General features: G+C 51.9%; 2 protein-coding genes across 8 annotated transcripts in view; both read right to left on the bottom strand.

The window, feature by feature from the left end:
• The window catches only part of LOC138923000 (ral guanine nucleotide dissociation stimulator-like), a 34,908-nt gene extending 27,669 nt beyond the window's left edge, over positions 1-7,239 (bottom strand). For 4 of the 6 annotated variants that reach the window (XM_070259529.1, XM_070259531.1, XM_070259530.1 and 1 more), the window contains exons 1-2: positions 6,398-7,239; positions 372-606 (exon numbers count right to left, since the gene is read on the bottom strand). The gene's annotated coding sequence lies outside the window, so the exon portion shown is untranslated. The remainder of the gene's footprint in view (positions 1-371; positions 607-6,397) is intronic. The other 2 variants (XM_070259534.1, XM_070259532.1) reach the window with 2 other exon arrangements.
• Positions 7,240-7,543: 304 nt separating this feature from the next.
• LOC138922999 (ral-GDS-related protein-like) lies at positions 7,544-14,205 on the bottom strand. 2 transcript variants are annotated; one of them, XM_070259527.1, is made up of 5 exons: positions 11,999-14,205; positions 11,151-11,341; positions 9,631-11,004; positions 9,199-9,300; positions 7,544-7,841 (listed from the first exon to the last, which is right to left on the bottom strand). In XM_070259527.1, exons 3-5 carry the CDS (start codon positions 9,736-9,738, stop codon positions 7,647-7,649), a joined length of 405 nt encoding a protein of 134 aa, XP_070115628.1. In that variant the 5' UTR covers positions 9,739-11,004; positions 11,151-11,341; positions 11,999-14,205; the 3' UTR covers positions 7,544-7,646. The 2 variants fall into 2 exon arrangements, with proteins under 2 accessions (XP_070115628.1, XP_070115629.1); XM_070259528.1 differs by lacking the exon at positions 11,151-11,341 and having other exon boundaries at positions 9,631-9,839; positions 12,650-14,205.
• Between the last annotated feature and the right edge of the window lie 3 nt (positions 14,206-14,208).

Here is a 14,208-nt window from a genome sequence, read left to right as displayed (position 1 = left end):
AGGGTCAAGGTTATACCTTGTTCTTTCTACCAACCCATCGCTGCCATACGTGATCCTAAGACAACGTTCCTTCAAGACCATTTCTCCAATAGCTTTTTCCTGCTCAAGAACTTCCACTGAAACTCATTAGCAATTCTACAACCTAGCCAGCAGTTTTCTATCCTCATGAACCACTTATCCTTCCTTTCCTTCCCTCCTCCTCATCACACATGTCACTCCCTGAAACAGCCAGTTCGGACCTATCTTCTCTACCACCTGTCTTGTCTCATGTTATTCTCTGGAACGTTTTCCCCTTCTTCTCAAATGCACACATGCTCTCTTCAAGACTCGAGCCATGTCCTACCTTCCCAAGTCTGCATTCATTTTCATACCTAAATGCTCACTCGTTTCCTCCCATCTTCATTTTGGAATGCTGTTTGCAGTGTAAGCCAACTGATTTTGAATGAAGACAAAAAAGATGATCCAATGAATCCATTTAACATTAATTTTTGCAGAAGACATGAGGTTTACACCTTGGTTTTCTTTTTTTCTTTTCCTTTTGCCTACAGATGTCCAACTCTTCCAAAACCATGTAGAAAACAACAGTTGCACTCCTGGGCATTTACACTAAAAAAATGAAAACATAGATTCACGCAAAAGCTGTACATGAGTGTTCAGAGCAGCTTTATTTGTAATAGTCAAAAACTAGAAACAACCCACATGCCCTTCAATGGGTGAATGGTTCAATAAAATGTGGTAGAGCCATACAAAGGACAAGCACAACACAGTGATCTAAACCAGGAAATAGACACGGATAAAGCATTAGTCATTCAACTACTTAGTAGAATTTCAGTTTGGACTGAAATTCCCTAGATGTGTGTAGAGTTCTATGATGTTTTCTCATGCATAAAAATCCTTGTAACCATGAGAACAATCAGGACACAGAACTGTTCTATTACCCCAGAGAAATTCCCTCAGGCAACCCCTTTAGAGCCACACCCCCTCCACCCCCAGTTGTGACCGTGGAAAAATGGATCTCTTCTCAATTTCTATAATGTTGCCATTTTGAGAATGCTGTGTACCTCGAATCAATCACACAGCCTTTGCAGATTGGCTTTTTTCACTCAGTACAATGCCTTAAGCTCCATCCAAATCATTGCCTATGTCAACAGTTTGTTCCTTTTTCTTATGACATTTTATAACTAGATATAATCTGTACGTTGATAGCTCTGTGGCCACATTACATAGTACACTGCCAGGAGAAGTCAAAAAAAGCAACACTGCCTGTTGAAACCATAAAAGTTTCTGTTTCTGGGTCTCCCAGATGTAGCCTATGAAGACTAAAGGTTTAAGGGCACTTTCTAACACTTGGTATTGTGAAATGTGCTCACAACACATTCATATACAGAATCACCCAACGGTGGCAATTGTTCAGCTGTTCCTTGAGAAACAGCAATTAACCAGAAACAAAGCTGTAGTGACCTTAGCTACAAGACTTCTAACTTTATGACTTCGTGGAAAATTTCAGATACAGTTCACAGTTAGATAGAGAATGGAGTCTCTTTTGGTTCTGAAACAAGGAGCTAGGTCCGGAGCAGAATATCTGCCCTACAAGCCAACGGCAGCTAGACAGACAGTTTGCAAAGAGAAAATGACATAAATGCATAGGAAAGTATGAGAAAGCCCCCAAAAGTGTGGGATGGTGCTGCCCTGGATCCTAATGACTTTCCAGTTGTCATTTAGCTCCTTGCAGGACCAACTATCTTGTTCCAGATACTGAGCTCCATAAGACAAATGTGTCTTTCCAACAAAGTCTGCTATTTGCTTAAAAAGTATACAACAGAACATTCTGAAGTCTCAAACTAAGAACCTTGTCATTTAATTATATGATTCCACCTAGTACATCCTCCCACTTTATGTATATGGCTTTTTTGATAAACATTTTCTTGTGTGTACATGTTTAATATTCACCCTAAATATCTACCAGCACGAACAATGTCTAACTTAATTTTCAGACCCTGCCGTACTCGTTCCCATGCTATGGGCCAGGGAGCCAGGGAAGGACAGGAGTTCTGGCAAAGAATCATCAAAGCCCACGTACCTACATGAAGACGAAATCAAGAATATGATTCACAATAGATGTTTCCAAGATGACAAAGATGCTGTGGCTGAGAATATTCTTAACAAATTTACTGAAGAAGATTAACAAAAAGTAGAATAGTTTCCTGTCATTAGTATTTATTGAATATTAAACATCTAATTCCCATTGAGGGAAAGCACACACCTTCTACCTCTCTAGGCTCTCTAGAGAGCTTTTCTTTTTCAAAGGGCTGTCCTTATGTCATCCAGAACAACAACAGTAAGGAGAACATGCTTGAGTTGGAGTGCAAAGATTTAACTCAACGTTGGGAGAGATGGAGCAGGAATCACTGGAAAAGTGCCTAAAATGAGGGCAAAACAGCAACCTTCAAATGTCAGGTCCTTAACTATCATTCAGGAGCCAAGGGGAAACAATCCAAGGGCATGGCCCTTTTTGCATCTTTATAATGGCAAGTGGGAACATCCTCCCAGGAACTGTGGGCAAAAGGGCCAGAGACATCCTAGGGCACAAACACATCATGTTACACCACCTAGCCACATGCTTTGCCAGGATTCTATAAGCTTTCTAATTAATCTTGCATCCTTACCAAAAATTCCATATTGTCTTCAAACATGCCCTACACATTTATTGACCTCTTGTGTGCTGGATGCTAGATAACTGCAGTCAAAAAGAATGATGTCTATTAGTTTAAAACCATGACAACTTGCTTCCAAAAAACACTACAGTAGCAAGAACAGATTCTGCTTCCAGCACAGTCCCCGACATTGAGCAGGCCCCCGACATCTGGGGCACAAATCAGACCACTTCTGCTCACGCGGAATAATAACCTCACCCGGCATGTCTGAAACCTACTCTCCAGACCTATACAGGTACCAACCCATTCTCAAAACCCATCAACACCAATGTCATGAGAGCCTCCTCCACACACACACAGAGGCAGCATTTATCCTTGTTAGGTTTGCTGCCTCAGGTATCGAGACAGAAGCGCCGGCACTTTGGCAGGAATCCAGGACTCATTCTTCATTGTACAGAAGGTCCACTTAAAAGCTTTGCTTCATTTCCAGGAAGCTTTATTTTTCAAGTCAAAATTCTATTCAAAGTACATTATACTTTATTAAAGATGACTTTAAGGAAAAATATATAGTTGTCAACATAAAAATCTTATTTTTTCTTTTTCAGATATCGGGGACATTCATATAATAATAATAATTGTAATTATTTCACAGTAGTTCTCAAACATAAAAAAAGCTGCCCTATTTAAGAATTTAATTTTAGGGACTTCCAACATTTTGAAAGCATTACTGCGACTTTTAAAATACACACTGCATCTTGCTAGACAACTTAGCATAAGCTTTCTGTATGATCATCTCCTGGGCACTTTCTCACTTGCTATCTGCTAGGTTCTACGCTTGACACATCCCTGCATCATCTCATTGGTTTAACAACTTTTGCAGCACTGAACACAACAGGAGGTCGTTACACTATAAAAATTCGTGTAGATTATTAATATAGATATTAGCGCTAAAATGACAGCAACGCTTAACACAGTTTACTGTTATTGAGGTTGTGTTGCTGTGTTAACTCAGAATCTGATCAGCACTGTCCCAAGGCACAGAGAACACCATCTGTGGCCCGTTCAGCAGAGAAAGCCATTAAGCGACCTTCCCTTCTACAGGGAGCAGATGAACATCACCTTATCTACTCAGAAGTTTAATGCCAATCACTACACGCCAGTTGGGACAGCATAAAAAGGCGCAGAACAAAATGATTCTATGAAACACTCTTGCTTCCCTCTGAAATTGCTTTACGATTGTAGATCAAATTCTTCCCCAAAGAATCCTGCTCTGCATGTCATAAAAAGTAAGGTGCCTATGTCCTGCTTTGAACTCTTAAAAATACATGCTGTCCTGCATTTTCTTTGATGCTTGCAAATTTCAGACTCAACAGACAGGCAATCCCAGTAAGAAAGGGAAGAAGAACAAGAACTCAGGAGGCTTTTCCACAGTCCCCAAACCCAGTGCACTCCCACAGCAAACCGGTAGGTCCATGTTGTTCCAGAAAAGGGAGATGGGGAGAGACAGGAGGTGTCCACACCAGGCGAGACAAAACCAGGTGAGTCCAGAGGAGGCAGGTAGAGAACCAGGCGGACTACCAGGAGCCAAGGGTGGCCTCCCCCCTCCCTCCGGACCAGGACGAGGCCTGCTGTCCCTCCCCATCCCTCCGGTTGTCCCTCTCCAGCATCCCTGAGAGCGGGGAGTGGAGACACACGCGGTGTGCACAGCAGGCAGCCTCTCTGAGCCTGAGACAGCTGCCTGGACTGTCTTCCATCGCTGGGGAGCGGGGACGGAGGGGACGGAGGGACCGAGGAGCCCTGTGCAGCCCGCGAGCCCCCCGCCCCTGCCCTCGAGGACAGCGCCCCGCAGGCCTCAGCGGACACGGCGGGCCTGGGCCGCGCCGCCGCCCGGAAGGCTGTCCGGGACCCATGCCCGGGCTCAGGGCGCGTCTCCCCTCGGAGCGGCCCTCCCGCCCGCTGCGGCCTTGCCCGCCGTCCTCCGAGGGCCTCCTCGTCTCCGCGGAGCCCCGTCAAAGCGCTCCCGCCCGGGCTCCCCGCGGAAGAGACGCCCGGACGCCGGGGCCTCGCGGGCCAGGGCGGCACAGACCGTCCTCCGCCGGCGGAGCGCCCGACGCGGAGCGCGTTGGACCAGCCGCCCCCGCCCAGGAGGGACGAGGCCTGGCCGGGACAGCCCCGCGGGGCACTGGGCTCAGGGGGACCGCTTTGGAGGGGATGGCCGCGCCCTCTCTACCGCTTGCCTCAGGCGCATCGCTGTGCAACAGGCAGGAACTTCCCGCCACATTCGCCTACTCCACGCTGAGGCGGCATTGCCCCGCCTGGCCCGGAAGTCTGCGGCCTCCCCATTGGCTCAGGAAGAGCAGGAGCTGGGGGGCAAGCGGGTGGGCGAGTGAGTGAGGAGGCAGAGCCAGGGGAGGGCGGGGCGAGCTGGAGGGGAGGGGCGATTGGAAGGGCGGGGCGAGTGGGGAGCCTGGGGAGAGTGGAGGCGTTGGCAGCAGGGAGTTGGGGCGCCAGAGGAGCTGGGGCAGCCACGTGCCACTGCACTGCACGTGGGCAGGCAGGGCGAGCTGGGAGGCGTGGCAAACGGGATCAACCAGCAGGAGGTGGAGACTGTACTGGTCAACTACCAGCCAAGGAAAATCAGGAGCCATGCTCCTCCCACCCGCTGCCTAATGGGAAAGGAGTCTCTTTACATGAAAAGTAAGAGGCCAGTCTCCCTGCCTCCTGCCCTTTGGGAAATGTAGTCCACAGCCTCTAAGTCCTACCTTCTGATCTGATGCTTCAGCTCTCAGTGCCATAAAAGCCAAAGAAACATGGCGAAATTCACATTGAGGTTGAATGTTACTCCACAAAATTGAGTTTCAGCACCAAAGGTAACATTAATATTTTCTTCATTTTTTTTTTTTTTGAGGAAGATTAGCCCTGAGCTAACCTCTGCCACCAAACTTCCTCTTCTTGCTGAGGAAGAATGGCCCTGAGCTAACATCTGTGCCCAACTTCCTCTACTTTATGTGTGGGACGCCTGCCACAGAATGGCTTGACAAGCAGTGTGTAGGTCTGCACCCGAGATTGAAACTGGCAAACCCTGGACAGCAGAAGGAGAACATGTGAGCTTCACTGCCAGCCCCACTGGGCTGGCCCCAATGTTTTCTATATTATTCCTACAGAAACCAAAAACCACTTGTTTGGGGAGATTTTCCAGGTTTTGCTTGTAAATCAAGATGAGGCAGTAGGGATCACATCAAGATGGCAGCATAGGCAGACTCTGAACTCACCTCCTCCCACAAACAGAACTGGGTTACAACTGTTCTTGGAAAAATTACCCTGGAGAGAAAACTGGAAACTGGATGAAAAGAACCCCCACAATAAGGGACAGTCCTGAGGCGGAAGAGGCAGAAATTCCTTCTGGAGAGAAAAAGCCACCTTCACAAACCACGGACCTTCACAGCCAGTAGGGCAGGAGCCACCCTAAGGTACACAGCCCTCCCTGGAGAAGTGGGGACCTGAGCAGGGGCCTGTTACTGCCATAAGCATGCTTCAGACTCAGCACAACTGAGATGAGTGCCCTACTATTTGGCTTGGCTGCCTATTAACTGCAATGGGGCAATACCCCCAGAAAAGCTATCAGATGAAAGCAGGAAAACACCGGGTCTTAAAGGGCCCAGGCACAAATTCAGCCATATCAGAGAGAAACCTAAAATCACCAAAAAGAAAGCTGCACAGTCCTTTGATGAAAAGAGACTCACCTGGTAGGCTCTGGGTGTGTCTCTGTGAGAGGTGAGACGTCTCCAGAGACAGACATTGGTGGTGGCCATTGTTGTGACCTAGTACAGGCATGCTGACAGGTGCTGGCAGACAGCATTGAAGTTCTTCCCCTGCCCAACAGCCCGGGGGTTGGCCAAACCAACTAGAGCACAGAAATAATCCAGATCAGCCAGGGCAGGCAGCCTGCCCTAGGGAACTGCCCTACACAAGAGCAAGCCCTCAGGCTACTTGTCAGCCTGCATAGACTGGGTGCTTTGATCCTCTGCAGGTAGGAGAATGTGTCCACCTCTATGGGGCAGGGACTGTGTGAGGAACAGGTGAACTGTGGGGGGTACTGTTGGAGAGGTGGGGACCTCTGCAGTGGGGTGACAGGTACATCCCAGGGAGTCAGGAAGTGTGCACGAAACAGGGCTTTGTGATGGGGGGCACAGAGGAGCTAACGCCAGAGACCTCGTGACCCAACCCTCTCTGATGACAGACAGGGAGACGGAGACCTCAGGCAGGAAGGAAAATCTCAGAAAGTGATGTGCTTCCTGACTCAGAGGGGCTCAACTTCTCTCTCCACATCAGCAGGGCTAGAGGGAGGGACTGAGTCCAGCTCAGACACAACCTCCTGCAGCTCAGGGCCTCAACAGCCCAGGGAACATGGACGGTGACTTACGCAGAGCCTGCATCACTCATCACTGTGTTGGGCCTGATGCCTCGGCTACCACAGGAGGCTGGAGTCACTGCTGAGAGGACCTTTGCCAAATGCAGACAGCTCAGGGCTCAGGGCAGGACTCTCTCCTCCCCACCCTCAGGAGCCTGAACCCCCGGACCCACCTCCGGGCTCACTCACCTCCACATAATCCTCCATCGTAGCATCCAGCAGCTCAAGGGAACTGAAGAATGTCACCAGGGAGGGGATGACACCCTGTGCCGCCATCGGGATGGGCATGGTGATGAGCTCCCGCTCTCAGGTACCCCCATGAACCCTCCTCTGAAACCCCTCACCTGAGCCTCCTGCCCACCCCACACTCCCATACACAGCAGCCTAGGATCCTCGGGACACCCCAACACCCACAATCCCCTCCTGCCCTCCCCTCCAGGAGCACCAAACCCCACCAGTCACGTCCCAGGGCTGGCTGTCGGCCAACGCCAGGGGGTGTGGCCCCTGTCCCTCCCCACCCCAAATCTGTCCTGCTGCCAGCCCTTCCAGGCCTCCCCCTGCTCACTGCCAATGCAGGCACTTCAGGCTCTGTGGCTATAGGAGATGCCCTGGAGGAGGAAGGCCCCTCTCCTGAGGGAGGCCTCCAGCTGGGAGGAGGCGCCCCCTCTCCTCTGACTCCTACACCCCTCCCCCACAGTCACCCTCACCTGCTGCCGCTGCCTCTCCTGGGCTCCCTGGCGGGCCCTCTCTGCAGTCTCTAACACGGAGGTCACCTCCTGTCGGGGCCGAGGACAGGGTCAGTGCGCCCATACTCCCCTGCACATGTCCCCCAAGGCCCCTGAACTCAGACCCTGGCCATCAGGCTCCAGTCCCCTGCTGCCTCTGCTGCTTCCTCCTCCAGGGTGCTCTGATTCTAGACGAGTCCTGGCTCCAGGACTCACTCCTGTGTGACCTTGGGCCTGCCCAGCCCTCCCTGAGCCTCTTTGCTCATCTGAAAAGTGTGAGGAGAATGTCACCTGCTTCCAGGAGTCTCCTGAGGACTCAGAGTCATCTGCGTATCATCACTGCTCTCCCCTCACATCTCAAGGAGCCAGCACAGATCTCCTCACATTCCTGTCCTCCCTTGGATGGTAGCACCCCGCTGGGAGGCCTGCACCTCTGATCATTTCCCTCCACTTCCCAGAGGAGGAGACTGAGGCCCCCAGAGGGGCAGTGACTTGCTCAAGGACCCACTGAGGAGAGGCTGCTCCCCGTCCCAGTCAGAGGCCCTGTCCCTGCTTGCTTCACCGCAACCCTGGCTCCAAATCTGACCAAGGCCCCGACCTCTGGACTCCCAGGGTGTGTCCAGACCCCAGCTGAACAGACAGGGAGGGGGAGGGCAGGGTGTCTTGGGGGGCCTGGCCGAGTGGCTCTGGCATGCCCCACTCTCACAGGGCTCTCTGACCCCAGCCTGGGCCGAGCCTTGCCACGCGCCTCACCTCCTAGGATCCCCTCACGTGGTTCCCATCCCCTCACCCCTCTTGTCCTTCCAGATCTCCAGCCTCCAGTTTACCATCAGGAGCAGCTTCCTGCTCACGTGCTGCTCTCTCCTGCACCACTTCTTAAAGTTTCAAGAACTATTACTGAGGCATGGGGAAAAAAAGAAAGAAAAACTGTGGGGTGCTTGAGGGGCAAATCCCTTTTGTTTGAAAACCCAGCAGATCCAAACTGCCTGGGGCCTGGATGAGGGATTTCACTGGGGTGCTCTGAGCCCTAATGTACCCTTGGGACTCAGGAGGGGGCCTCTCCTCTTGTGCCCTGGGGCCTCCATTCCCATATGTCCCAAACAGATCTCTTTGGAACAGTGTCAGTTTCAGCTGGATAGAGACTTCCGTTTCTGCAAAGGAAACACTTGAAACTCTCCACCTGGGCTCAAGGCAGGATCTGGTCTGCAAGAAAATGAATCCTTGTGGAAAAACTGATGGCCTAAGGGCCCTGAGAGACTCAGAGACCCAGCACGCAGCTCAGTCCCTGTTCCCCGCGTTCGCTGTCTCCCAGGTGGTCTCAGCTGACCTTGGGGGACATGCCGGCTGAATGCAGGCTGCCTGGTCCACCTCACGCTCATGATGCTTGGCTGGAGAGCAGCCTACCCACCTGGAAACTTGTCTCCAGGTCTCTGAGATGGTTAATGGCAGGGCTCTGCAGAGCGGAAAGGATGGTGTGGAGGGAAGAGAAGTTTCCTAAGCCTCGGCACTCCTGGGGAAGGGAAGAGATTGAGCTGTGAGGGGGAGCTGGAGCTCTGCTGCCCCTGGCTTCTGTCCCCTCATGGACTTCTGTCCTGGGGCAGACAGATGCCCAGGGAACCCAGGGAGGGCACACCTGACACCCAACGAGTAACACTGCCAGGCACAAGGATTTGTAGTTTAACACAGTGAGCTTGTCCCCACTGGGACCTCAAGTCAAGGTCAGGGAGAGTCGAGGGACAGTACAGGGACTCAGACCAGAGACTTCAATCCTGAGAACTGAGAAACAAGAGGCAATCCCCACAACTCCAGAGAGGTCCTCCCTGGGCATTCCACAACTTACCTCAGCTTCCTGGATCCTCCACAACCGTGGCCCCTCCTGCGGTGTCATGCTTGTGTCCCTGAGGCAGGTGGCAATCACATGGTTGGCCACGGTGTTGGTATGTGTCATATTCTCTGGGATGAGGATGCCAGGTACTCGCAGTCCCTGTTGTCTCTCTGGGAACAGATGGGCCCAAGGCAGTGGGTGGGCACCAACTTCTTCAACAGCTCCTGTGGAAGATTTGGAGTATCACCTGGTCCTGTCACACCCCAGCTCAGTGTCCACAGTCTCACATAGTCCCAGTCAGGGTGGGAGCACAGCTGGAACTCAGGAAGCAGAGGATGTGGTCTGAGGCTTGTGGGAGTCCCTGGGTTTTGTCTGTATCCACAGAAGCCTCCTGGGACAAGATGACACAGGACACGGTACTGTGGAGAAAGGAGGGGGCATTTTCCCCCAGCCCTGTCTCACGTCCTCCAAGCTCCAGGATGCAGCCCACACCTACCCACCTCTAGGGCCATCTTCCCCTCATTCTAGTCACCCTTGGGTCCCACTCCCCATTCCCATGCACATTCGCCCGAGGCACCGCCAACCATTGGCTTTGATTGTCTCCACTGTGGTCAAAACATGTCAGGTGCCTAATAAGTGCTGAAGATGACAAGGCCACCTGGGAAGATGGGTGATTGCCTCATGGACCTGGCAGCACTTCACTGAGCACCCATCCTCCACCAAAGGGCCAGACTCTGCCCAGCTTCCACTCTCTTCCACCTCATTCATCGGCACAGCCACAAAGTGCAGCACTTGCACTGAGTGTCTGTGTTTATTGTCTCCTGTTCTCTAGTGGGCAGGGAAGGCTTGGGGGGAAAGAAAGCTTCCCAGGTCACAGTGTTGGTAAGGGAGGGAGCAGGGATATGGACCCAGACCATTGGATTCTGGAGCAGGGAATGGCAGGTGTGGGGTGGCTCATGGCACCGGGAAGGCAGGGGCCACCTGCCCTATGAGCTCTGCTGCTCACTGCAGCCATCCTCATCAGCTGCTCTGCCACCAGCTGGGGAGAGAAGTCCAAGAGGTTCGGTTTCTCCTCTCGCAGCTGGTCCTCGGTGGTCACGGCCCAGGGGCAGGTGGGCTCTGGGGCTGGATCCTGCGGGCTCCTGACTGCTGCAGATGGAACTGGAAGTCTCAGTAGAGCCCAGCGTCCAGTGGTCTCCAGTGCAGGAGCTGACACTGGGGCTGACTTTAATGGTGGCCCTTCCTCCAGCCTTGCAGTGGCCGACACAGGGGATGCTGGCTCCAGCTCTACCACAGGTGATGGGACTGGAGGTGGAGCTGGCTCTAGCCCGGGGGCTGGAGCTGGCTCTGGCTCTGGCTCTGGAAGTGGCAGGAGCTTTGGAGGTGGCTCTGGAGCAGGGTAAAGAGAAATTTTCACCCACACACCTGACAGTTTCTGTAACTCTCCAAAGACAGGAAAGACTACACTGCCTTTAAGAGAACTCCAGCCCATAAACCCCAGCACAGGCAGTTTCCCCATACTGCAGTCCCCTCACCTTTCTGCTCAGTCTCAGTGACCATGAGATGCTCCAGGTGGCCCGGCAGAAGGCAGGCTTGGCCCTCTGGGTCTGAGCCACCAGAGCTGACATGAACAGTGGCCAGCTTCACCGTCAAACAGGGAAACTGCAGGGGCTCACTGAAATCCTGTCCTTGGTCCAGCCAGCTTCCCAGCATCAAATAGATAGTACTAGGGGGAGGCAGATGGGCCACAGGGTGAGAGGCCTGGCCTTTGCTTCCACACTGCCCTCCCAAGGCACTCTCATTTGGACTGGGGCCCTTGTGCCTTACCATGCCTTCCAGGGGAAAGCCCCATCCCAGCCTTGAACCCTGCCTGGCTTTCCTGGCAGTGGCAGGCCTGCTCCTGCAGCAGGTTTAACACAGAGTCTGTGGCAACCTCTTGTTCCCACTGATACTCTTCTCCCAAAGGCCCAACGTCCACCTCAGCTCTCCATGCACGTGGGCTAATGGAACGAAGACTCAGGCAGATTTGTGAGCAGCTTGCTCATGCACCACCTGCTCTGGAGCTGACGGTGGTGGTCACAAGGGGTGGATGTGGAGACAGGGAGGCCAAAGGAGCTGGGACTCTGGTGGCGATGGGTCTCTAGGGGACAACTCAGCCTAGACTCCCTTCTGGTTCTCAGGGGGCCTGGGACCCATACAAAGCTCTCTTATACTCCTGTCCTCTTTGAGAAGAAGCTACCAGAACTTAACCCTCCATGGGAATCGAAAGATAATTGAGATGCAGTGTTCTTCCAGGCCTGGCAAAGCCACGGCCTGCATATTCTCCTCCTACCCTCTCCTCTAGAGACAGGAAACCCTCCTTCTGGACCCAAAGACCACTAACTTTTGTAGGTGGTCCTGTGGTCCATCCCACTCACAAAGGGGGAAGATGCCTCCAGATGTCCAAGAGGGTATGAAGGCGTCACACAGGATGTATGGTGGATGGGACCTGTGAATGATGTCAAGAGTGACTGACTGTCTCTCTGACTAGAATTGAGGCCCAGACAGGGTGTCTGCTTCATTCACTGAGTTACGCTTAGTGTCTCCAGAAGTCTAGTGTGGAGTAGGTGTTTAATACACGTTGTTGAGTGAACTCCAACTGGAACCATCCCAGATATCTGAGTGGGTCCTGGGGCCCCTTTGCTGCCTCAGAAATCCCTCATTGGCTATGTGAAGGGCGAGGACCAGGACCAGCTGGATGGAATCTCAAACTCCTTGACAGTGTGCTCTCCAGGTGCTTTATCAAACTCAGAAAGGCCACAAGTCAGTGATGAAAGAGGAAGAGTAAGTTTTATGGGAGACAGAGAAATAATCACCATGAACAACCACTGCCTGTCCCACAGCTCTCTCTGTAAAGCCAGGCACCAGGAACCGCTTGCCATGGCTGGTTTCATTCATCCCTGGGAGAACCCTATGATGTTCATTGTCTCCCACCCCACTTTTCACAAGACCAAACTGAGGCTCAGAGAGATGTGCTGACATCCCCAAAACTTACAGCTGGCAATGGGCAGAGTCACCACAGTGCTGAGGATGAGGCGGGCACTCGCTTAGTAAACAGCTGGTCCAGGACCTGGTGGAATGTGCTGAAGGCCGAGTAGTTGCACACGAAGGTGGTGATGTTGCAGATGATTCTACCCAGGAAGGCTGGGACCATGGACTCTGACAGCTTCTCTATCACTCCTACCTGGAGAGCATGCATCCTGCAGGCCTCATTTGGATAAAAAATGGACTCATCTTCAGGCTGGCTGGGACCAGGAGGGACATAGTGTCAGTGGCACCATCTCAGGGTCCTGGATTAGGAGACCCCTCTGTGCCCAGTCACCTCAGACCAACCCTGGTCATTCTTGGTGGCCTGGTGCATCTACCCTCTGTCCAGGGACATGGAGTAACTGAAGCCATCTGCCATCTCCTTGGCCATCTCCTATCTCTTTGGCCATCTCCTGTGTGCAGCACTGCAAAGACACTGCCTGAGGGACAGGACAGACGGTCTCAGGGGCCTGCCTCGACTTGGTTATGGGGAAACTCCCACCACAGAGCAGGTACAGAACGCCTCCTGTCACAAATCCATTGTGAAAGGAATCTTCATTCCCTATTTCACGTGTTTAGTTTCCCCAAGAACACCAGGAGCCATCCCCTCTTCCTGTAATGCGGCACTAGCCCCTACTCCCACAGCCAGAAAATTAGCGCCCAGCTTCAAACACCACCAGATCCTGAAGTCAGTTCCTGCCGAGGCCTCCCATCCATTCTGTAATTCCATGGTAACTCCTGAGGTCTCCTTTCCCCTCAGACCCAGCTCCCAGCCTACCCTTGGCTTCTTAGAGGAACAGTGGGATTTCCCAGAAGCATTCCCAGCCTGGGCAAGAAATGTTTTGAAATGTTCTCTTAATTTTCAAGGACAGGGGATATTGGTAGAAGTCATTTGGATGTGTATGTGCAACAGTTTTGATGTAAATAGTATGTTTTTCAGACAGAGATCGAAGAGTAGGGCTACTGGGTGTAACAAGGAAATGGATACACTGATGCAATGTTTTCATGGTGTGAAGTTTTAGAGAGGAAATATCATGGTTAAGAGCAGAGAATATCCAGCATCTTATGTTGAAATTCCAGCTCAATCACTTTGTAGATATTGGTAGTGGGCAAGATACTTACCTCGTCGGGGCCTCAGTTTCTTTATCTGTTGTTGGCAAAAATGATAAGTGTACCTAATTTGTAAGGACATGGAGAGAATTAAAGGAGTTGATGTTTGAAAAATGCTTGGAACACGTAGCACATTACAAGCACTGTACCTATATATTATAAATGAAAATTAATTCTTCTGACACTGTAAGCACCAGTGGGGAGAATATTGCCTGGGTGGACGTAGAATGCAGTCCATGATATAGGATGAATCACTGAATGAACAGCACTGTTGAAGGCATTACCAATGACACATCCGCCTCTCTAGGGACATTCCCAAGCATAGTCACACCCAAGCATCCCTCCTCTGTCCTGCATTGTCTTCTTTGATTCTATCCAGGAATCAGGGAGGCTTCTTGAACCCTGGTACCCACACCC

This window comes from Equus caballus, unplaced genomic scaffold (assembly GCF_041296265.1).
Source record: "Equus caballus isolate H_3958 breed thoroughbred unplaced genomic scaffold, TB-T2T haplotype2-0000437, whole genome shotgun sequence".
NCBI classification, from domain to species: Eukaryota; Metazoa; Chordata; class Mammalia; order Perissodactyla; family Equidae; genus Equus; species Equus caballus.
Note: the sequence above shows the minus strand (reverse complement) of the source record. Positions and strands in the feature narration are given on the sequence as shown.